Genomic DNA, 23754 nt, shown 5'->3' on the forward strand with positions numbered 1-23754 from the left:
TCACCCATCTCTATGTCCTTTTTTACAAAATAACCGAAGTCAAGCACTCTTTCCGATCTTTTCGCCTCTACTTCCATCACACTCATACCTCTATTTCAATCCACACCTTTCTTCTTCCCTTCATTCCTTCTTCTCTCCATCTCCTCCTTCATCCCTACCTTCCTCCAACCTTTCCCCATGCCCTTTTCCCGGCCCTATCTCTTAATTTCTCCCTCTGTAATTCCTCCCTTACCATATAGCCTGGCGTTCCCCATTCCAATCCTAACACCCATCTTAGATATCTTTCCTGTAACCTCTCCAGCTCCTTCCTCTCTCTCCAGCCCCAAATTTCCATCCCATACCTCACCATCGTTCACACCAGTTTATCGAAGAGTCATAATCTTCTTCCCCAAATTATTCCTAAATTTCCTTTTGCCAATTCCCCAAATCTGACCCATTACAGCAGCACCCTTCATTACCCTATCCCTTACCTGTGCTTTCTGTCCTCCATTCTTCTGCATTACGTAACCCAAATTAACAAATTCTTTTATCTCCTCTATCACCTTTCCTTTCCATCTCCAACCTATATTCCTTTCTCTTCTTCATCCTTTCCTGAACCTTAAGATTTTCGACTTCCCCACATTTAATTCCAACCCTTTCTTTTCCAGATATCCCTCTAACCTTTCGATCATACTCCTCATTCAATCAAAACCACATCATCCGCGTATGCCAAGATGTAAATCCTCATCTTCCCTAATTTAACTCCTCCCCATCCTCCTCTACTCATTACCTCCTCGATATCCGCCGCCACCAAATTAAATAAATGAGGACTCAATGGACACCTCTGCCTTACTCCCCTTCTCGTTCAAAATCCTGCTCCCAAATCCTCCCCCCTCCTCACCCTGTTTCTAGTCTTCATCAAGACATTCTCACTCCTTCTAACCAGCCTTTCCCTCACCCCCTCTCTCTCATCGTTTTCAATTTCCTCCTATCTACCGAATCAAACGCTGCTTTCAGATCTATAAAAAATGCCACTAATTTTCCTTTCTTCTTACCCAACTACTTGTTCACTACATAATTTAGTACAAATATGTTGTCCATTGTCCCTAACCCCTTCCTGAATTCCGTTTAATTCTGCGGCAACAATCATAGGGATTGGTCCACCTCATCGCTTAATCTACTTGCCAGCACCGAAGCATACACCTTATAAAGCGTCGTTGTCAGCGACACCCTCCTATACTCTTCTACTCTCACCCCCTCTCCCTTCTGTAATATCGGCACAATCACCCCCTCACTCCACTCACCTATTCATCCCTCGCCCTTCCAAACCTTATTACATATTCTCCACACCCATTCCTCCAAGTTCTCCCTTCCGTACTTCCAAATCTCCGCTGGAATTCCATCCATCCCTACCATTTATTTTTCTGTCTTCCATCCTTTACCTTATCTCATTCCACTTCTCTCCTCCATCCATTCTCATTCCACTCTGTCCACTACCATCCACTCCCCATCCATTCCTATCCATCCACTCCATTCACTTCTCCATTCCTTCCATCCTTCATTCCTTCCACCTCTTCCTTCTTTCCTATCTTTCCATCTCTCCATTCCTTCTCTCTATTCCATTCCCTTCTCTTCTTTCCTTCCTCCTTCTCTTCCTCCTCCATTCTCTTCTTCCTTCCCTCCTTCATCCATCCTCTCTTCCTTCTTTCATCCATCCATCATCCACCTCTCTATCCTTCCATTTCCCTTCCATCCATTTCCTTCCTCCTTCCCTCTTCCATCCATTTCGTCTCCTCCTTTCTTTCTTTCCTCTTATCCAAATCTGATTGGATGATCCATCTCCATCCACCATCCACATCTTCGTCCTCCATAGTCTATTCCATTCCATTCCGCTTCCATTCCCCTCACATCTCCCTTCATTCATCCATTCATTGTCCATCCACTTTTCCTATCCATCTCCATCCTTCCCTCCTTGTTAATTCTTCTGTCCTTCGACCTTCTTCTCAATCCCTCCTCTTCCATTCCTTTTCTTCCCTTCCCTACTCTTCCTTCACTATTTCTTCCTTTCTCCCTCCATTCCATTCCATTTCCTTCCTCCATATCCCCTCCATTCCACTCCATTTCACCTTCCTTCCACTTCCATTCCTTCCATTCATCTCCTTCACCTTCCTTCCATTCCTTCCTTCCATTCCATTCCATTCCCTTCCATTCTTCCCTCCATTCATTCCATCTTCCATCCTTTCCATTGTTCCTCTCGACTATCCCATCCTTTCCATCCAATCCAGTTTCACTCATCCACCACCATCCACTCTTCCACTTCCTTCCAATCATCTCTTCCTTCATTCTATCCTCCATCCTTTCTCATTCCATCTCTTCCTCCTTCTTCCTTTCCATTCTCATTCCATCCTTCTTCCTCCTCATCCACCATTTCTCATCTATTCTATTTCCATTCCCTATCCTTTCTTCCTCTCCTCCACTTCCTCCATCTCCATTCTCCTTTCCTTCCATGTCCATCCTCCATTCTTTCCTTCCTATCTTTCCATTTCTTTCCTATTCCATCCTTCCTTCTTCATCCCTATCCTTCTTCCATCTTCCATCTTCCATTCCTTCCATTCCTCTCCACCCTTCTCCTCCTTCATTACCTTCATCCTTCTAATCGATTTCTCCTTCTCTCCTCCCTTTCTCTCCTTTCCATTCTACTTTTCAACTCTTTTATCTTATTCCTATCCTTCATTTACTCCCCTCACCCTACTCCTTCTCCCTCCCATTCCATTTCTATCCTTCCTTCCCTCTTCCAGCTCTTCTCTTTCTTCCTTCCATCTCTTTCCTCTCTTCTTCATCTCCTATCCTCCTCTTCCTCCTCCTCCATCTCCTCCTTTCCTTCCATTCTCCTCTTCCATCTTCTCCTTCATTCGTTAATTCCTCGACTTCTAATTTTCAGCTTTTCATCAAATGCCGTAACTTCCCTTCTCCTTCTATCCATCCTAACTCCGCATCTTTTATTACTCCCGATTTTTTCCTATGTCTTATCACATCCTCCTCTCCTTTCACCAACTTAGGGTCCTCTCTTCTTTTTTTCGATAGCTCCTCCACATTTCCGTAGCTACCTCTCCTTTCCTTTCCTTCTTTCATGGCGAACTGCGCCATCTTGTTTTCTCGCCCCCTCTATGCAGATTCTCGACACTATCCACTAACCTGCTCTACGCTCTTTACTGCCTATACTCTATGGCCTAACTGTCACTGCCCCACGCCTCCCTTTATAACCTTATATTCGCCATTACGCCTTGCTTCCACTTTCACCCTTCACCTCTCCACACTCTCTCACACTCACGCTTCCACACCACACACTCACTCCTCTTCCACTCTTAACTTTATCTCTCTACAACCTGCAAAGCACACACGTCAACCACCTCGAGGCACACTACTTGACACCGGAAACGGAAGTCAATAACACTGTTTATAGGAAACAAACTTTAATCCAACACAAAATACAGAACAACAACGCGAAAGTGATAATCTCGTTTAAAGAAAAGCAGGATCAATAGCGAAAACGTCCGCACGGAATCAAATCCGCCGCGAGATGGCGGCTGAAAACATCAAAATGTCAACTGTTGTTATAATAATATCTCCCAGCGACGAGTTAGGGAATCCTCTCCTGAAGACGGTACAGTACACCATCACAGGCGACACGCAGGGACGGATAAACAGAAGGCGGACGTGTAACAATAGTATTAATTTGACCATAGGTGGCATTGCCAAAATCAGGTCAAGATCAAAATTAAAATTTTAAATAAAAACCCTCATTCTTTATTGACATCCATGGTCAAATTAATACCGTTATTAAATGCGTTTCTTTACGTCTTACAATTTTTATCTGAAATATTATTTTCTAAAATACATTGTTTACGAAATATTCAACCGTTTCCATTTGGGACTCCTTGTATGTGTGTGCATGTGCGTGCGCGTGCGCATGGCGTGTATGGCGTGAGCGTTACATGTGTGTGTGTGTAATATATAATTTTCAAAAATGCATACGAAGATACAAAGATAATTTTTATATTTAATTTTAAGAATATTTGATAAAATAAAAATATATTTAGTTAACTAATTTCTTTGACAACATGAAACATTTTATTATTTTTAAAATAAGTTTTTTTTTTACATTTTCAAGTATTTGTATTTGTTATGCTTATCCTATATTTTTGTATTTATTGTTTGCTATATTTGGATAGTGCTATATAATTTATATTATATATTATTCAAATTTAAAATGATATAACAAATAACATTAACTTTTTGATGGAAAAGAAAAATATTTTTTAAAAACAAAACTTCATCTAAAAATTCTTTTTTTACTTTCTTGATTTTAGTTATTTTATTATATGTAAAATTATTAACTTTTTTATTGTTCTACAAATATAGACAGTATATTTTTTGTTTTTTTTTGTATTTTTGGGTGCGTTTCACGCATAATGTACATAGTTTACATAGAGAACCATTTCAGCCGTGTCCAATCGTGCGGTGTCCAATGTTAGCTGTTCTGTTTCCAAGCGCATCATGAGCATTAACGAAATGGACAGATATTAATGCGCACAGCATATTGAATACTATCTATCTGCTCAATATGTGAAACGGACCCACATACAAGATTTGACACTAAAATAATGAGATTGACTTTTTCCCTCTTATATTAGTAGACTCATTTTTACTTCTAATATGTTCTCATATGTTTGACTTTTATTCTTCCCTTGTTCCAGCTCCAATTAGCATACTCTTGCATTCTGTCAGTCTAAAATAATTTGAGATATTAAGATGGGTTTGTGTTTCTTGTAATAAAAAAAATGATATAATATTACATAGCGGTCATCTTTTTTATCTGAAATTCGGCGATAATGCTATGTTAATATGCAAAGCTTTAACAAGCTTTTCGAAATGAGCTCACCTTTTATTGGCATAAAAAATTGGTTTTTTGAAGGAGAAACTGTTATTAAATACCAATAGCGCAATACGTCCATCAATAAGACGAATAAATGATATTCAGCTAAAGTAAAAATTTATAATCCGATCAAAGATTAACAATTAAAATGATTGCATAATTTTCCGGAATGGTGTACCGCTGTGTGATATTATCCAATCTTATTTTCGTTACAAAAAAACACAAATCCGTTTTAACATCTACTAAGCAGCTACTTCAGATTGACAGAATGCATAATTATGTCAATTGAAGTTGGAATATGGAAAAGACTAAAGTCAAATATGATTATAAATAACAAACAACAGGGTGGCTAATATAAAAAAAAAATATCAGTCTCATTACTTTATTGTAAGACCTCGTATATTAACGATAATTTGCAACAGGTGACGACTTGTAGAAATAAACTGATCCGTGCGGAAAAGTTGATCAGCGGATTAGGTGGAGAAAAGGATCGTTGGACTGCAATCGCTGAAAAACTGCAAATATCGTATGAAGCACTGCCTGGTGATATTCTAATATCTTGCGGTATGATTGCATATCTTGGACCTTTCACAGCCATCTATCGCATCGAGTGTTTAGAAAAATGGCGGATGCATGTAATGAATTCGAATATACCTTGTTCGCAAGAATACAACTTTGTTGAAATATTGGGCTCGGAAATCAAAATTAATTCTTGGAATATATTTGGTTTGCCGCGAGACGCCTTCTCCACTGAAAATGCCATTATAATGGATAATTCGAATAGATGGAGTCTGTTTATTGATCCGCAAGGTCAAACCAATAAATGGATCCGCAATATGGAAAAAACGAATGAGCTCGAAATCGTGAAATTGATCGATTACAATTACATGGATATTATCGAGCGCGCAATTCAATACGGTATTTATATATATATATATATATATATATATATATATATTTTATTTTTTCATTTTATATATATTTATATGTTATTAATATTTTATTAGTATTTTATTAGTAACAAAATTGTTATTAAAGTTTGATAATTTATCAATTAATTATTGTATATAGAGTAAATAAAACTTTAAAATAAAAGTATATATATATATATATATATATATATATATATATATACACATATAAATTCTTTTATATATATTTATATCTTATTAGTATTTTATTAGTAACAAGATTGATATAAAATTTGATAATTTATCAATTAATTATTGTATATAGAGTAAGTAAAACTTTAAATGCTCGATTATCAGTTATTAGACGCACAAGTGATCATATAAATTGTTGTAAAGTAAAAGCTATTACATTTTAGAAAATACTGCTTAAAAAAATTGAAACATTTTTTCATTATTTAATATTTCCAGAATTATTCCATTGCAAAATTTAAATTTCGAAATTTTAAGGAACACCTTGTATATAACAAATAATGTATAATATACAAAGATACTACAATTATTATTAATTGTACAGAATAATTCATATTAATATAAATATAAATAATTAATTTTATATAATTTTTTCGTTAAATATAAATAATGTTATTATGTATAAAATTAATTTCACAACAATTATTTATAAAAACAATGTTTTTGTTGGGTTACAAAATGATTCATTTATAAAGATAAACATTTATAAAGATGCGCATTTGTTTTCATTTTTATCATTACGCAAAATCTGTAGCAAGTATGCAAGTATATATCGGGCGGTAAGTCGGCTGTACACATACACGCATGCAACAGACGCATGCAATCATATCAGTAGGCACACTCAGTCTCAGTTCATCGCGCGTTTGTACATATGCGTAAGAAGAGATTATCGCATGCTCAACGTTATAACACGTTATTATACATTAAAGTTAAAAACTTGTGTCTTTGTGTATAATTTCCTATAAATAATTAATTAAAAAAATTTTACAGAAATTTTATAAAATATTTTATAAAATATATGTTGTACTATACAGGGTGTTTTATAAAGATTGTGTCAGCGCTTGTGATTGAGTAGAGCACAGTAAACTGAACCAAAAAGTGCTTTATCATTTTTTCTTATACGCAATAAAAGAATTATTATTAATAAGTAAAGTCTGGTCAATCATCTTTAGTCGGTCACGTCGATGAGTCGCGCTGTAACAACTGAACGATCATACACATTACCAAACGTGCGGTGATGATTGACGAGACTTTACTCAATAATAACTCCTCTAGTGTTATAGGACAAAATGGTAAACGACTTTTCTGTGGGAGCGTATATATATGTATATATATATATATATATATATATATATATATATATATATAATCAAAATTTTAGTGGATTTGTATTATGCTATTTGTATAAAACTAAATAAAATTTAATATAATATATAAATATTTAATGTTTTGATGTTTTAGACCAATGCTCGGAGTTAATTGCCCTTTTCAGGTCGATATCTGAAGCGACGCCTACGATCCCTCCACTACCGTTCGAAACTTGACGGCCGAGCCGCCGATCGTGCGTGGAACGCTGTGCCTCAGGAGCGCCCCTAAAAAAATCACGATCTAAAAAAGTATGCTAGAATCGTATCTTCCATCAAATCGTCATTAAAATTTGCTTTGTCGGATAATTTGTCTATTATTCATATATTATATATGTTATAATAATATATTTCAAAAATAATAATATAGGCAAAGTAAATTTTGACAACGATTTGACGGAAAATACAATCTCAGCATATTTTTTTAGATCGGACACTCCTGAGGCATAGCGTTACACGCGCGATCGGCGGCTCTGCCGCAGAACCTCGGACGGTAGTGGGGGAATTATAGGCTTCGCTTCAGATATGCTCGAAAAGGGCAACTAATCCCAAGCACTGTTTTAGAAAAATAAATTATAGACAATATGTTTTAATGCGACCCGGGCACGTCAAGTTTTTATACCTTGCTTTGATGTAAGTTTGTCTTACGCGATTTAGAGTTTGCGAAAAATTTTCTTTCAATAAATTATATCCCAAAGTCTTAGATGTATATGTGTGTATATTGTGTATAATGTATATTATGTGTATATTGTTAGTTATAAAATAACTTGATTTTAACTATACTTTAGTTACTATTATTTTAACTATAATGCAGTTTATTAAGTATAATTTTTCTTAATATTGGAAATAATATAATAAAAATATTTTACTACATAAATTTTCACTCAGTTAGCACAATTTTTCAATATTATTATTTTTGTAGGAAATTTAAATAACTATTTTATAAAAGTATTTGATTAAATTGTTTTTATAAATATAATGTTTATAAAATATATATTTATTTAAATATAAGGAATTTCATAGCATAAATTTTTATTCTTCTGGCACAATTTTTTAATTTTATTATTTTTGCAGGAAATTTAAATGATTATTTCATATAAAAATATTTTTATTAAAAATGTTTTTATTTAAATATAATATTTTTTCACATAGCGCATGTACTTGGGGCTTTTTTTTACCTTGTTTTTTTAAAGATAATTTTTTTATTTAAACTTTGGAAGAAACAATAAGAAATTTTTTCTTTTTTAAACAAGTATATAAATCAGTTTAAAAAGTACGCTTAAAATAAATATAAATAACTTTTTTAAACAAGTATATAAATCAGTTTAAAAAGTACGCTTAAAATAAATATAAATAACTTAGAAACATAAAATAATGCGCAAATAAGGCGCAAATTTTAATGATTACAATATGATTATAAATATCTTAGATCGCAAATGTATAAACAAACGCCAATCAAAACAATGTAATAAGATAAATATAAAATAAATATAATAAATAATATAGCAAATAATAATATAACAAAGTTGTAAAATTCAAAGTTGTCAAAAATTCAAACGTTTCTGTCCTCATCTAAACTCTCTTCAGTGATAAAATTATAATAAATATGGTCAAAGAATTAGTTATAATTAATGTTAGTCAGTAGTTAAAATTCAAAAAATGATCAAAAGTTGTTTACGAGCCCTCGAGAAGGTATAGTTAGTCATTTATAGTTAATCATTATCCACCGCAAGTTTTCCTAAGAACTTGTGGGAAGAAATATACATCAGATAAATGCCTGGAAATTTAAACGACGGTGGGATAATGAGAGTAAAATATTGTACTTATCTTGATTTGCCAAACTCACCTGTGGAGGGCTTACGCCAATCGCCAACAGAGTCATATACGAACCGCGTGACAATAACACTCCGCAGTCAAACTCTCACTATCAAGCGGGCGTGGGAACAAACACATATGAAAACAAAAGAGATCAGCGAGGCAAACAAATAGGCATGAAATTAAAATTATAGACAGTAAACTTTAAATTTTATCTGTCAATGATTGGTAGATATTTTTTTCCTTTTTTATTTATATTTATTATATTTTATTTTTATTATTAATTATTAAAATTATTATACATTTTATATTAATAACAATATCACTATCAAAATAATATTGCTTTTGTTATATTTTAATATAAAGTAATATTTAATAATGTGAATTTTGAGTATTTAATTTGATTTTGTATTAACATTTTAAAAAATAACCGAAATTGTAACGCCTCATTATATTTTGAATAACAATAACGGTAATAAGTTATTTTTTAAAATTAATAATGAGTATATAATGGTAACAAATAATGGTAACAAATTATATTTTAGAAGGAGAAACGGGGTAACGGTAATGAATTACTTTTATAAAGTAACTTTCTCTCCCCGTGTAAATATATCATAAAATATATACTCGAAATGAATTCTATCTAATATAATAACAGAAAATACATTATAATTCTGCATAATTTTTAGAGTACTACTTATTAATAATAATTTATTTATAACTTCAGCTGTTTGGAATGAACTTGGTTTACATATAAAATTCTTTAAATATTCACGCACTCACGCATTCATAATTCCTACTTCTATGATTAGTAAAGATTAGTTTACCTCTACATTCCTTTCCTATTCTTAAAAATAAATTATTTTTCTCTCCGTACTTTCCCAATATCTTTAATGTCATCTATTTCATCACTCCAAACCCTACTTACTACCTCGCTACGATTTGTACCTAATTCTTTAAACCAATCTGTAGTAGTTTCATATTCCTTTATATAATGAGTTATCAATCTTCACTTACCGCAGAATGCACATAACGTCGCTTTTTCCTCCAATCAATATTTATTCCTTTCCTCCATATTTTCGCATCTTATCTTTAACAATGCTCTTATCATATCTCCTATATTACCTATATCTACGCTACTTTTTCTCAAATATCTTGGTCCTTGTATCTCTGTTTCCAATTCCTTCTACTTTTTATTGTACCTGGCTTCCTTTATTTTACCTTCTTTTGCTTACCTTTGCGCATCCCATTCTCTCTCACTTAATTTCTTTTTCAAATCATCTCCTCTCCTTCTTAAATCTTCTAGAGCTTCTATCCTTCAATGATTTCTATTATAATATCCTTTTCTCTCTCTACTATATGTCTTCCAATCCTGTATTTTCTTTTTCACTCCAGCATTTTTTCAATTATCTACTTTCGTTTAACTCTCTTATTTTTCATACTTTATTGCTTTTAAACTCTATTTTAGCTTTAATTTATTTATTCTTAATTCTCTTGTTATTAAGTACTTTGTAGTGCAAGAATCTAGTTTGAAGATCCATCTCACATAGTCCAATATTATTTTTTCTAATTCTTTCTTTACCTTCCATCCCTAAATTTCTATCTAGTAGGATATCACACTTTGTATCAAATATCTAAACAAAACCCACCTTCTACTAAAATCGTTCTTGCATATCCGTTCTCCTAATCATATTTTGTTGGCTGCTATCATACCTTTATTCCTTATATATCTTATATGATTCTTATAATTACCCTTATAGTTAAACACAAGACCTAGATATTTAAAAACTCTAACCTCATCAATTTCTTTCCCTTTCCATTTCCAATTTTCTTTTCTTTTCCTATTTCCTCTGTTAAAAATTACTCTTGTTTTCTCTGTACATAATATCAATTTTCTTTTATTTAAGAACCTTTTTACTATCTGCATCATGTCTAATAATGCCTCCCTATTCTTTGCCAGAAACACCATATCGTCTGCGTATTCTAAGGACCATAATCTTTTATCAATTGTATAATTGTATATCACGTATGTTTCGCATCTCCAAATCTTTACCTATATCCACAATATACAAATTAAACAAAAGTAGACTCATCATATACCCTTGGCGTACATCCCTGTCGTTGTTCTGAACTTTTCGGAAATCTCTTCTTTTGCTATTACCTCTGTCTCTTCATATATCCTTTCCAGTCTCCAGATAAATTCTGTCTCTATCACTTTTTCTTTTAGTATCTTCCTATAATTGTTCCTCTCCACAGTATCAAAGGTTGCTTTCAGATCCACGAACAAAGACTAGACTCTTTTCTTATTCCTTTTTTTCTTTTTACTGTATTATATGATTTAACACGAAAATGTTGTCTATCGTTGCTTTTCCTTTTTTAAATCCTGTCTGACTTTCCGGTAACAGACTCAGCCTTTTCACTTTTAATCTATTTCTCAAAATCTCCGCATAGATCTTATAGGCCGAGCAAGGATATATCTCTGTAATTATTTGTTATGTTTGAATCTCGCCTCTTGTACAATGATATTATTATCGATATTTTCCAATCTTTAGGTATGTAACTTTCCTTCCAAATCTGTCTCATAAGTTCCACCAATCCTTTCCATACTGCACCTCCTCCAAACTTCCAAGGCTCCATGAGTATGCCGTCTACGCCAACTGATTTCCTTTTTTTAATTTCTTTATCGCATTCCAAATCTCCTCTTTCTCTCTGACTTTTTGATTGATCTTCCTTATTGTTTCCTCATACGCATCTTTGTTTTCTCTAAGTTCTTCCTCTTTTCCTTATATCTCTTTTCCTATTATAAAATTCCATACCTCCATTGCATTCTTTTATTTTCTCAATTTATTTTCCTCTTTTTCCTTTTTTTCTCGTTGTTTCTTTTCTGCAAGATCTCTTAGCTCCTTCTTTTCTTGCAGATATTTCTTTTTTCTTATTTTACTCATCCTCCATCTCTTATAACTTTTTTGCACTCTTCTTTTCTTTCTTGAGTATTGTTTATTCCAATCTTTAAGACCTAGTTCCTTTCTTTTCATTACCATCTTTTTCTTTATCTTTTCTTTATATGGCCTCGTGTACTATATGTTTAAGTTTGTCCCATTTTGCCTCAATTGTATCCTGCCTATCTGCTTCCCAAATTATCTTTTCCAGATTTTTTCTATATCTTAATATAGATTCCTCATCCCAACAGATCTTCCAGTTCTTTTCTTCCTTCTTCTTGTTTTCCCTTTCCTCTTTTTTTTCTCCTTCTTCTTCCTCTTTTTTTATCTTCCAATATTAACAAAATTGGTCTGTGATCCGAATCCACTTTGTCACATACGTTAAATTCTATTACATTCTCATACGCTTCTTCACTACAAAAAACATAATCGATTATTGTGTTACTTCTCATACCTACATACGTGAATTTCCATTTCTAATTCCCTTCTGTCCTTTCTGATTCCACTTAACACATGCCATCCTTATTCTTTGGTATATTCTATTAAATTCCTACTTCCATTTCTTATCGTCTTATTCTTACTTTTCATCTCTATTTCACGCTTTCTGTCTTCGCCTCTTCCTAGTTCACCTATTCTAATATTTACTTTAAAATTACCTCTTACTCGCTCGGTCTCCTTTCCTTCTATCCATTTCTCTATTTTTCCTTAATATTCCAATCTATATAATATATTGCATTCTTTCTATTTCTGCAACTACATACTCTTCCTCATCTACACTTATTATTTTATCAGCTCCCCTACCCCAATTTCTTCTTTTATCTTCTTTATCTATTATAAAATCTCCCTTTGCTCTACCTCTTCTTTTCATTTCTTTTACTGCATATTTATATCCCCAAACATGTGTCTTAGGCCTTCCATCACTTTTCCCACCTTCCTCTATCTCTCCTTTCATCCTTCCTCGTATCCTCTCTATTTAATACTCTCTCTATCTCTTTTCACTTTTTTCATATTCCCTTTATATTAACTTTAGCGTACTCTATCTTCACACCTTCCTTCTGTTTTCTGTTCTTTAGCTTTACTCATTTACTTATTTTTTCTTGTCTTTTTTTATCCTCCAATGTTAAATCGTTTCCTATAAAAATGTTTTCTCCCTTTAACCTATTTTTGTTTTTCATTACCGTTCTCTTGTCTTCCTCCTTACTTATTTTAGCTATTATCACATACCTACTCATCCTAACACTTATTATATCACAGTTTATTTTCAACCTACTCTTTAGAAAATCTTTAGAAAACTTATTCTTTTTTATCTGTAACTATCTTGTTTATATCTATCCCTTTTATCTCTATATTATTTCTCCTCTCTTTCCTTTCCTTATCTATTACCATCTTTCTTATCTTTCAACTTCTTTATTACAATACTTAATCTATTACTTATTAATAATCATCCTGAGCTTTTAAAACTACTTCTCCTACTTCTATTTTCCCTACTAACTGATCTTTCCTTTTCTTCCTCTATAAATGTATGATCCTGTTTTAAATTTTCTGTTTCCTTTCCCATCTTTTCTATTACCTCTTCAATATTATTTAATCTGACCTTCCATTCTTTTTCTTTCTCTTCTATATTTTTTATAGCTTTTCTATATTCTTTCATACTTTCTTTTATTCCAATAATCTCCTCGTGCACCCATTCTTTTAATTTTTTTAACTTTATAATGCTCTCCTCTTTGTCTTTTGTAAATGTAACCTTCCTTTTTACCTTACTTTCCTCACATAATTTACCATTCTTGTACATTTCTTCCTTACCGACATTTTCTCCGTTGCCCGATCTTCTCGCTTAATCTCTAATCTTTGTCGCCTCGCTTTATCTCTAAATAATGTTCTATCTATTATATTTCTGCTCTTTCCTCCAATCATACCTCTTCCCTCCTATCTATTCTTTTCTCCTACTTATCTTATATCATCTTTTCTTACTCGCTATACAATGAATATTTGCTAAAAATTACTTCACACTCCAGGCAGGCGTCCACTCTCTCACACGCCCTTTAACCACGTCCTGGAATAGTACTTATTAAGATCTTTTGGTTTGTCTTTACAATTACATCCTTTACTTCATATTTCTAAAATTTGATACTATTTTTTTTTTTTTTTTTTTTGAAGTGTATATGTATATACACATATTTTTTTTCAACAAAAATATGATGACTTTTTATCAGACTTGTCTTAGATTTTGCATGCCCAAACTAAAGAGATAAATTCATATATCAAAACAAAAAACTTTTCTATTTGACTTTAGTAAAAATAACTTTTTCAAATTAAAATTTAATAAAAATAAGATATTTTTATTTTTACCAAATTCAAGTATTAAAAGCATACAATTTTTGAGTATCATTGAAACATTTTTAAAATAATATTTTAAATATTTTTTCAATGTTATTTTAACATATTATAAAAAAAATATTTGCACAACATTGTTCGTGATATTAAATCACTTCCACTTTAACGTTATTAAAATCTTAAATAATAAACAGGGTAAACGGCATAAGGAGCCAGGAGCAGAACACAGCGCAAAAACAAAATATTAAATAGTCAAAAACGATAAAAAATGCGTACATTTCAATCCTTTTTTGGGTAATCTTTAGCTATTAAACTAAATTACAATATGAAAGTAATCGGCATAACACGACGAGGACAACGGCAATGCAAGTATAGAAAGAAAAACGGTACAATAATTATGATCAATAAAGAAAGTCAACAGTTAAAAATTAATAAATACATCTAATTCTCTCTCTCTTCAATTCGACACCACAATAGTCATTGGATTTTTGATGCAACAGTGCATCTTATTGTTTAGTTTCCAAATGGATGAAAGACAAAGAAGGAAAAAGTTCATGTCTGTGTCCGAAATGAGATACAGAAATAATGTAGTATAATTTAGTTTAATAACGCTGAAAATGACCTAAAAAAGGATCGGAATGTATGCATTTTTTATCGTTTTTGAATATTTAATATTTTGTTTTTGCGCTCTGTGTTCTGCACCTGGCTCCTTACGTCGCTTATCCCGTTTATTATTTTTCAATAACGGAGCCTTTCTTTATTATATTTAAAATCTTAAAATAGTATCAAGTATGTACATAATGATGCCGACTACAACGTTAAAAAAATACATATGTACTTAATATTATTTTACTGAATATCATTGTAATAACGTTATATTAATAACTTTCTGCTTATTAGGAATGTACAATAGAATATATACATATATATTTGTCTGAAATACGTGTTTCTTAAAATAACTTCAGTCACTTTAGCAAAAGTTGATCTGGATCGCCGGCCATCGGATGCTGCAATCAGCTAATTGCTACACGATATGTGTATGGCGGAGTCAGAGATGCCAATTTTGAGACGCGCCACATGGCAAATCGTAGTGGAAGGGATACATACACAAGCATAACAGTGTACATGTGATACGCAGCCGCTTTGCGTATCACATGTACACAGTTGAGCTTGTGTATGTATCCCTTCCACTACGATTTGCCATGTGGCACGTCTCAAAATTGGCATCTGTGCGCGGAGTGTGTGCGTAAAAGAAAGAAAGAGACAGAAAGAGAGAGACAGAGAGAGAGAGAGAGAGAGAAAGAGAGAGAGAGGAAGACGAAGAGAAGGAGAGACAGACGTTAATAACATGCACTTTTCTTCTCGCTCTCTTTCTCTCTTTTACACAAACACTCATACACTCTCTCATTCAGTCACTCACTCACTCACCTGCTCACTCACCTGCTCATACACAGCGTAGCGAATCTTCATGCTACGTATTATAGCTAATTGTTGCACGGTTACTATTATAGCGACAAACCGCGGAGACTGCGCGACCGTTGTTACTGCGCGCAAAACCTTTGCATTGTGAATGCGGTAGAAAACATGAAACGTATAATGACGTACTTAAAAAAATTAATTATTTATCATAATTAATAACTATTTCTAATTATAATTTCATAATTATTATTTTAAAAAGCATGTATTATACGTTATTACGTTTTCGAAATTATTGCATTCACGATGCGAAAGTTTTAGTCTATCGCAAGATTGCAAGAATAATGTAATTAATAAATTACATTTGGGAAAATTAATTTTTATTCTGCTCAAATCAGATGTACCAACGTTAAAATGTATTGGTCGCTCTGAAAAGAGCGGATTGATAAAAAAAAAAAACATTTTAGAGCAGATGCTCGAAATGCCCGCCATCCACCCTAACGAAAGCTCTCATGCGTTTTAATAAATTTTTTAATAAATTTCTTTTGATTTTCTCCATTATTTCTTCATCCACATCCCAAATATCATGTCGTAATTTTGTCTCTAGCTCTTCGGTATCTTGGGGAAGCGTTTTGTAAATTACTTTTTTACAATATCCCCAAAAGAAGAAATCTAGAGGATTGAAATACGGAGATCTTGCAGGCCAACTGTCGGGCCGTACCGACCCATTCAGCGGGAAAACACTCGTTAAAATAATTCGTAACGATCTTGGCGTTGTATGGCCCAGCACCACCTTGTTGAAAGACAATCTGTTCTTTCAAATAATGGCACATCTTCTAGAAAATTTAGTAGATTTTCTGTTAAAAATTCAACGTAAGTTCTTCCAGTTAAAATATCTGGACCAAGTATTTCAGTGCCCATTATTCTAGTCAACACATTAATCTTCCAACGAGTTTGAAAATTTCGAAGTCGCGTGACTCTCGGATTTTCCTCGCTCAAAAAGTGCATATTATGCACATTAAAAATTTCTTCTTGTGTGAATAGCGATTTATCGCTGAATATTGCACGAGAGGAATATCTGGGATCTCGATTGATGTTTCGCAGAAAATTTTCGCAAAACGTTCGTCTTGCGGAGTAATCTGCTGGTCGTAAATGTTGCACGCGTGTATAATGAAACGCGTGCAACTTTTCTTCTTTTAATATACTTTGTATGGTTGTACAAGATAAATAATTTTCTCGAGCAACTACCCGAATACTTTTTTCGGGATTATCCTCGAAAGCACGTACGTCTCTCTCCGTGTTCCGTACATTTCTAACATAGCGATCTTTTCCAGTATCGTGTTTGTTCGGCAGGACATTGCCAGTATCGTAGACTCTTTGAGCTGCTGCAAGTATAAGTGACCCGATGGATGTCTTCTATTTGGATACAATTTGGCGTATCTTTTTGCGTAGTATTCTTGACTTGTACGTTGCCATATTTTCTTCGCGCTTATTGATAATCGCTGGTCATCGTTCACTGATTGCAGCATCCATCGTGCATCTTATTTATACGATCCTCGCGGAAAGATGATACCCCTTCCGCGCCTCCTGCAACGAATAGCGCAATTCAGGTAATGACACGCAATATACGACACCCGATTATAAGCGCGAAAAAGATATGGCATCGTACACAAGTCAAGAATACTACGACATACTGATGGCACTTGGCGAGTGTCACAGGCAGCAGAACCATGCTGCAAGAAGATACGCCGAATTGTATCCAAACCGAAAACATCCATCGGGTCACGTTATACTTGCAACAGTTCAAAGACTTTACGATATTACGGAACACGGAGAGAGTCGTATGTGCTTTCGAGGATAATCCCGAAACCAATATTCGGGTAGTTGCTCGAGAAAATTATTTATCTTATACAACCGTACAAAGTATATTAAAAGAAGGAAAGTTGCACGCGTTTCATTAAACACGCGTGCAACATTTATGACCAGCAGATTATCCCGCAAGACGACGTTTTGCAAAAATTTTCTGCAAAACATCAATCGAGATCCCAGATATTCCTCTCGTGCGATATTCAGCGATGAATCGCTATTCACACAAGAAGAAATTTTTAATGTGCATAATATGCACTTTTTGAGCGAGGAAAATCCGAGAGTCACGCGACTTCGAAATTTTCAAACTCGTTGGAAGATTAATGTGTTGACTAGAATAATGGGCACTGAAATACTTGGTCCAGTTATTCTTCCAGATATTTTAACTGGAACTTACATCGATTTTTTAACAGAAAATCTATTAGATTTTCTAGAAGATGTGCCATTATTTGAAAGAAATGAGATTGTCTTTCAACAAGATGGTGCTGAGCCACACAACGCCAGGATCGTTACGAATTATTTAAACGAGCATTTTCCCACTGGATGGGTCGGTACGATACATTGGCCCGCAAGATCTACGTATCTCAATCCTCTGGGTTTTTTCTTATAGGGTTATTTTAAGGAAGTAATTTACAAAACGCTTCCCGAAGATACCGAAGAGCTAGAGACAAAATTACGACTATTTGGGATGAGGACGAAGAAATAATGGAGAACGTCAAAAGAAATTTATTAAAACGCATGAGAGCTTGCGTTAGGGTGGATGACGAGCATTTTGACCATCTGCTCTAAAATGTTTTTTTATCAATTCGCTCTTTGCAGAGCGACCAATACATTTTAACATTGGAACATCTGATTTGAGCAGAATAAAAATAAATTTTCCCAAATGTAATTTATTAATTACATTATTCTTGCAATCTTGCGATAAGCTTCGCATCGTGAATGCAATAATTTCAAAAAATTAATAACGTATAATACATGCTTTTTAAAATAATAATTATGAAATTATAATTAGAAATAGTTATTAATTATGATAAATAATTAATTTTTTTAAATACATCATTATACGTTTCATGTTTTCTACCGCATTTGCAATGCGAAGGTTTTAGAAAATCGTTCGTCTCATCTCGCATCAATTACGCGCCACGCGCACGTCGCAACTTGCACGGTTACATGTCGCGTTTCTCGCAGCGCAACATAACAATGTTCGTGCAGTAACATTGGTCGCGCAGTATCCTCGGTCTGTCTCTATAATAGTAGCCATGCAGCAGTTAACAATAATACGTAGCATGAAGATTCGCTACGCTGTGAGTGAGCAGGTGAGTGAGTGAGTGACTGAATGAGAGAGTGTATGTGTGTTGTGTAAAAGAGAGAAAGAGAGCGAGAAAAAAAGTATATGCGTACATGCGTGCGTGTTATAAACGTCTGTCCCTCCTTCTCTTCCTCTTCCTCTCTCTCTCTCTCTCTCTCTCTCTCTCTCTCTCTCTGTCTCTTTCTTTCCTTTACTCACACATTCCGCCATACACACATCGCGTGTAGCAATCAGCTGATTGCAGCGTCTGACGACTGGCGATCCGAAACAACTTTTGCTAAAGTGACGTTATTTTAAGAAACACGTATTTCTGATGTAATTTTAAGATATTTTCTTCTTTACCAAAATTTTATTTAAAGCATTATTTTATGTTATAAGATAAAATAGTTAGCGACCCATGTGGTGGTAATTACACGTCGGACGGCTGCGTCGGGCGCTCGCGGAGCGCCGCACCTCTCCTGCCTGCCTTCTGTACTGGACGCGTGATTTGCTATTTTTGCTTGTAACTCAAAAATTACGCTTTAATTCAAATTTTGGTAAAGAAAAAATCGTCTTGGAATTGTATCAGCAATACGTCATTTTACGAACCGAAGGTTGTTCCAGAACACTCTGTATATATAATAAGTACATAGAATAATATACAGGATGTCCACACTTTGGACACTTACCACCTTCTTCCATCTTTGAATTAAAAAAGACTATAACAAATATAGCAAATTAAATGGTGCAAACTCTGTCGCGAGAATAGCAGTTGCTTACAGAAGCTATTTGTTAATGAATGAAGAGATATGCATAATTTTGTTATACGTGTATGTATATTTGCTTTATTTATCGCTATGGAATTACAATTCTTTTCTCACATTGTTTCTTAATCTATCTTAATTTAACTTATCTTTTTTTTAACTTTATTCTTAACTTACATTTCTGTTTTTCGCACGCACCCTTGCATCTCTCTCTCTCTCTCTCTTTCTCTCCCTCTCTTTCTCACTTCTTTCCTCCTTTCTTCTTTCCTCCTTTCTCTTTCCTATCTTCTCTTTTCTTGCTCCATGTCCTTCTTCTATCTTCCTTCCATCTATTTTCTCATGTCCTGAATCTTATCTCTTCTACCTCCACTTCCGATCCTTTTCGATATTCCCTCTCTTCTCATTCTCCTGTATCATTTTTGTATCTCGATTTTTCTATTTTCTTTCCTCTTTCCTTTTCCTGCCTTTTCTTATTTCTCCAACATCCCATATTCTACTCTTTCTTTTTCCCCTTTCTGCACCCTTCTTTCTCTTAAAAATTCCTTTCTCTCTTGTATCCAGCTCTCCAGTGTCTTCTTCTTTCTCCTTCATCTTTTTCCAATATTTATTTGCTATTTCTCCCCTTATCATATAGCACCAAAAGATTGCAGAAATGTTGCATAGATCTTACATTGAAACATTGTAATATTGCATGGAAGTTGCGAAATGTTTCTGCAATGTTACTGTTTGCGGCAACGTTAAAATGTCCGCCCTTATTACAATGTAACATTACAGAAATGTTATAGTGCAATGTATTTGTAATATTGAAACGCGTTATTACAAATATGCAGAACCCTTTAAACGCTTAAACTTGAGAATATCCAAGACAGATAAAAAAAACTTGTTGCAATTGTGTAAATTTACAATTTGTTTGCATCCAAAATATCCGGATGCAAAAAGATTGTGGATTTACGCATACAAGTTTTTTCTCAAGTCTCTTGGATGTTCCTATACATTCTTAAAGTTTATTTATTAAAATTTGAAATATCTTGCATATTAGAAAATTATTATCAAATTTTGGTTTTATATAGGAATGGAGATTATTAAAACGATTTTCAGTTTAAACACCGTCGGGTATCGTATAGATTATAAAAATAGTTATTATATCTTTAATCTTATTAGCCGCTCTATGCAAGCTTTATATAATCATCATGACTGGAAATTAAACGCGGGACAGATAGCAATACAACAACATGCGCCGCATAGCGGTACACGAATGAACCAGCAATTATCAAATACTATGTAATGTTTTTGGAATGTTGCTGTAACATTATCATTCAATATTATAATTACACGTTCCAATAATGTCTCAAAAATATTACATTGCAACTTGCAAGATTGTAACATTACTGCAATGTAACTGCAATGTTCTGTGCTGTATGGGTTTTTTCCGCTTTTCTTTAAGCTCCTTTCAAAATTCCATTCCCTTTTCCCTCTCCAATCCTACTTCTTTCCTTACCTATAGCCTGACATTCTCCAGTCTATCACCATTGTCCCTCTTATAAATTTTTTGTGTATTCCCTCTATTCTCTTTTTCTCTTTCCATTCCCATACTTCTGCTTCATATCCGATTACCATATATAATAACGTGTCATACAGCCACATTTTTTTCCCAATACTTTTCCCATAACCTTTTTCTTATATTCACCACATCCTTCATCACATCTGCCGCCTTTCTTCCTTTTTTCCTTGCATCTCCTGTTCCCCATTCCTCTGCAGAATGTATTTCAGATATTTGAATTTCGTTATTTTTTCTAACTTCCCCATCTCCAATCCACTTTTATCCTTTTTATTTTTACTCCCGTTCCTAAACTTCAATCGATATAAAGACATATGTGTCTATTATTTTTGATAGTTCTATCGTAAAAAGTTCAAGTTTCAATATAATCGACGAATCTCACAAAGATAGGTTTACTTTTCCTTGCATCTTCTGTTCCCCATTCCTCTGTAGAATGTATGTGAATGTATTGAGGTGCATCTCTGTCTTAATCATCTCGCTGTTAAAAATTCCTGTCTAATCGCTCACCCACTTTTACTCTTCTCTACTCTCCACTTTTTCTTTTCTCTTCTATTCTCACTACCAATCCTTCTTTCACCATTTCTCTCTTCTTCGTCGCTCTCACTAATATCTTACTTTCTCAACTATTTATTCATCAAATAATTCAGAGCATACATGTGGCCATACTTGATCCATTGTTCTCATTCTTCTCCTAAACTTCACTTAGACATTCCTCTCTTCTCCATCTCATGTATGAGATTTGCGCTATGATATTGACGATCGATGCATTAGTCATCTTTAGATCTTTATGTCCTTTGTTCTCTTTATTATTGATATTTTGAGTTCTTTGTTTACTTCTCCGATTATTTTCCGACCTGACGCCGATGCCTTTGCTGATAATTTTGAGATGACCTTGTCTGACTGATCTGATCCGACGCCGATCCGATCCGACGATTTGCTCTGATCGACGATGACGATGCGACTGACGGATCTCGATGATGCGCGATGATCGATGCAAAGTCGATTCGACGATTTTGACGCGCCTGAGCGAAGATCTGCGCGATAAAGTGCCTTTGATCCGATGCTGGATTGATCGATGCTGACGCGCCGATGCCGGATCGGATCGCCGAGACTGATGCCGCCGATTGACCGATTGAGCGATCCAGTCCGGATCCGATGATTCGATCGACGATCGACGATCGCCGATTGATGTTCTGACTGAACGCGGATCCGATCACGACGCGATTCTGGACTTCGATCGGATCGCCGGATTGTCTGACGGATCCTCGAGCGGATCCATTGATTCACGATCGACGCGATATGATCTCGATAACGACGCCCTTCGATCTTGATGATTCTTCGATCGATTTTCGCCTTGATCCTTTCACGATCGACGCTTACGACTTTACTGACTTCTCAACTTTCCTCGATCGGACACTTCGATCCAGCTTCATTATGTTGCCGATCCTCGACCCGATTCGATGCTGATATACGATAATTTACCGCTCTTCCATTTCATCTTTCTTTCCATGTTAGATCATCATCTATTCTTACTTCTTTATCTATGTTATTATTATCAATATCTCTTTATTTACTTTTTTACGTATACAAGTGCCTGCGTCGTTCTACCTCATTCTCTAGCTCCTAACTTTACTCTCTATTTCCCTTAACTTAACTGCCGCGCTATCTAGTCTAGTTTCCTAGATTATTAGACAATAGACGTGGGACTTTTCGATTCAAACTCGTCATGACCGTTGTGCAGATAGCACGTATAGCATTTATTCATCCGAGCGGCTATTTTTCCGCGGAAACTACGCGATCTCGAGCTAATCGTATGGCGCTCAGCCACAGTGTGGTCTCACACTGTTCTTCGCGTGTTAGTACTATATTTGCGTAATAGTTTGTCGTTATCGAGAGTGTTCAGCCCCACTCGTCATTGTCGTTGTGCCCGTGTTATTATAATACGTCTTAATAAACCTTTTTATACCGTTTACACTTATTCACGATATTTCCACACTGCCTTTATTCGATCCCCTGCGTTCTTCTCCCTCCTCATTATCCTGACAAAACCCTTACAACATCTTGACATATATAACATCCTCCTTTCTTTAAATGAAGCGTTTATTTGTTTGTGCTTTTCCCTCTGCTAAAACTACTAAATCTGGGATCAGAATAGAAATAATCAGAAGGTTTCCGATTACGAGTTCCACGTCGAATTGTTGGTTTCTCGTGAAGACTGGCATCTGTTGTTGTTGTTTTGGTTGTCTCTGAAATTGCTTCCACTGTTTCCTTTGAATCTTTCTTAGTGGCTAAATGTCTTCCTTCTTCATTCTTGCTGTTTTGTTCCTCGTTCTCACACGGTAATAGTTTAATTAAATGTGACGAGTACGGCGGAAATCCCCCTTAGCACAGTTTATTATATATGAACGTGGTTCTGAACATTTTTGCTTTATGATTCCTCATATTCTAATATCTTTGAACCATACTTCATCCCCTATTTTGAGATGAACTGATTCTGTTATGTACTGTTTTTGATCGTGGTTTGTCTTTTGGCGTTCGATACAAACCTTTTCTC

At 34.4% G+C, this 23754-nt stretch overlaps 1 protein-coding gene across 1 annotated transcript in view; it reads left to right on the forward strand.

The window, feature by feature from the left end:
• Positions 1-23754, forward strand: part of LOC126858296 (dynein axonemal heavy chain 7-like) — a 337651-nt gene that overhangs the window by 133108 nt on the left and 180789 nt on the right. Inside the window, exon 9 of the mRNA XM_050608501.1 lies at positions 5338-5833. Within this exon, the coding sequence (XP_050464458.1) occupies positions 5338-5833 (496 nt within the window). The remainder of the gene's footprint in view (positions 1-5337; positions 5834-23754) is intronic.

Source organism: Cataglyphis hispanica, chromosome 24 (assembly GCF_021464435.1).
Source record: "Cataglyphis hispanica isolate Lineage 1 chromosome 24, ULB_Chis1_1.0, whole genome shotgun sequence".
Lineage (NCBI taxonomy): Eukaryota > Metazoa > Arthropoda > Insecta > Hymenoptera > Formicidae > Cataglyphis > Cataglyphis hispanica.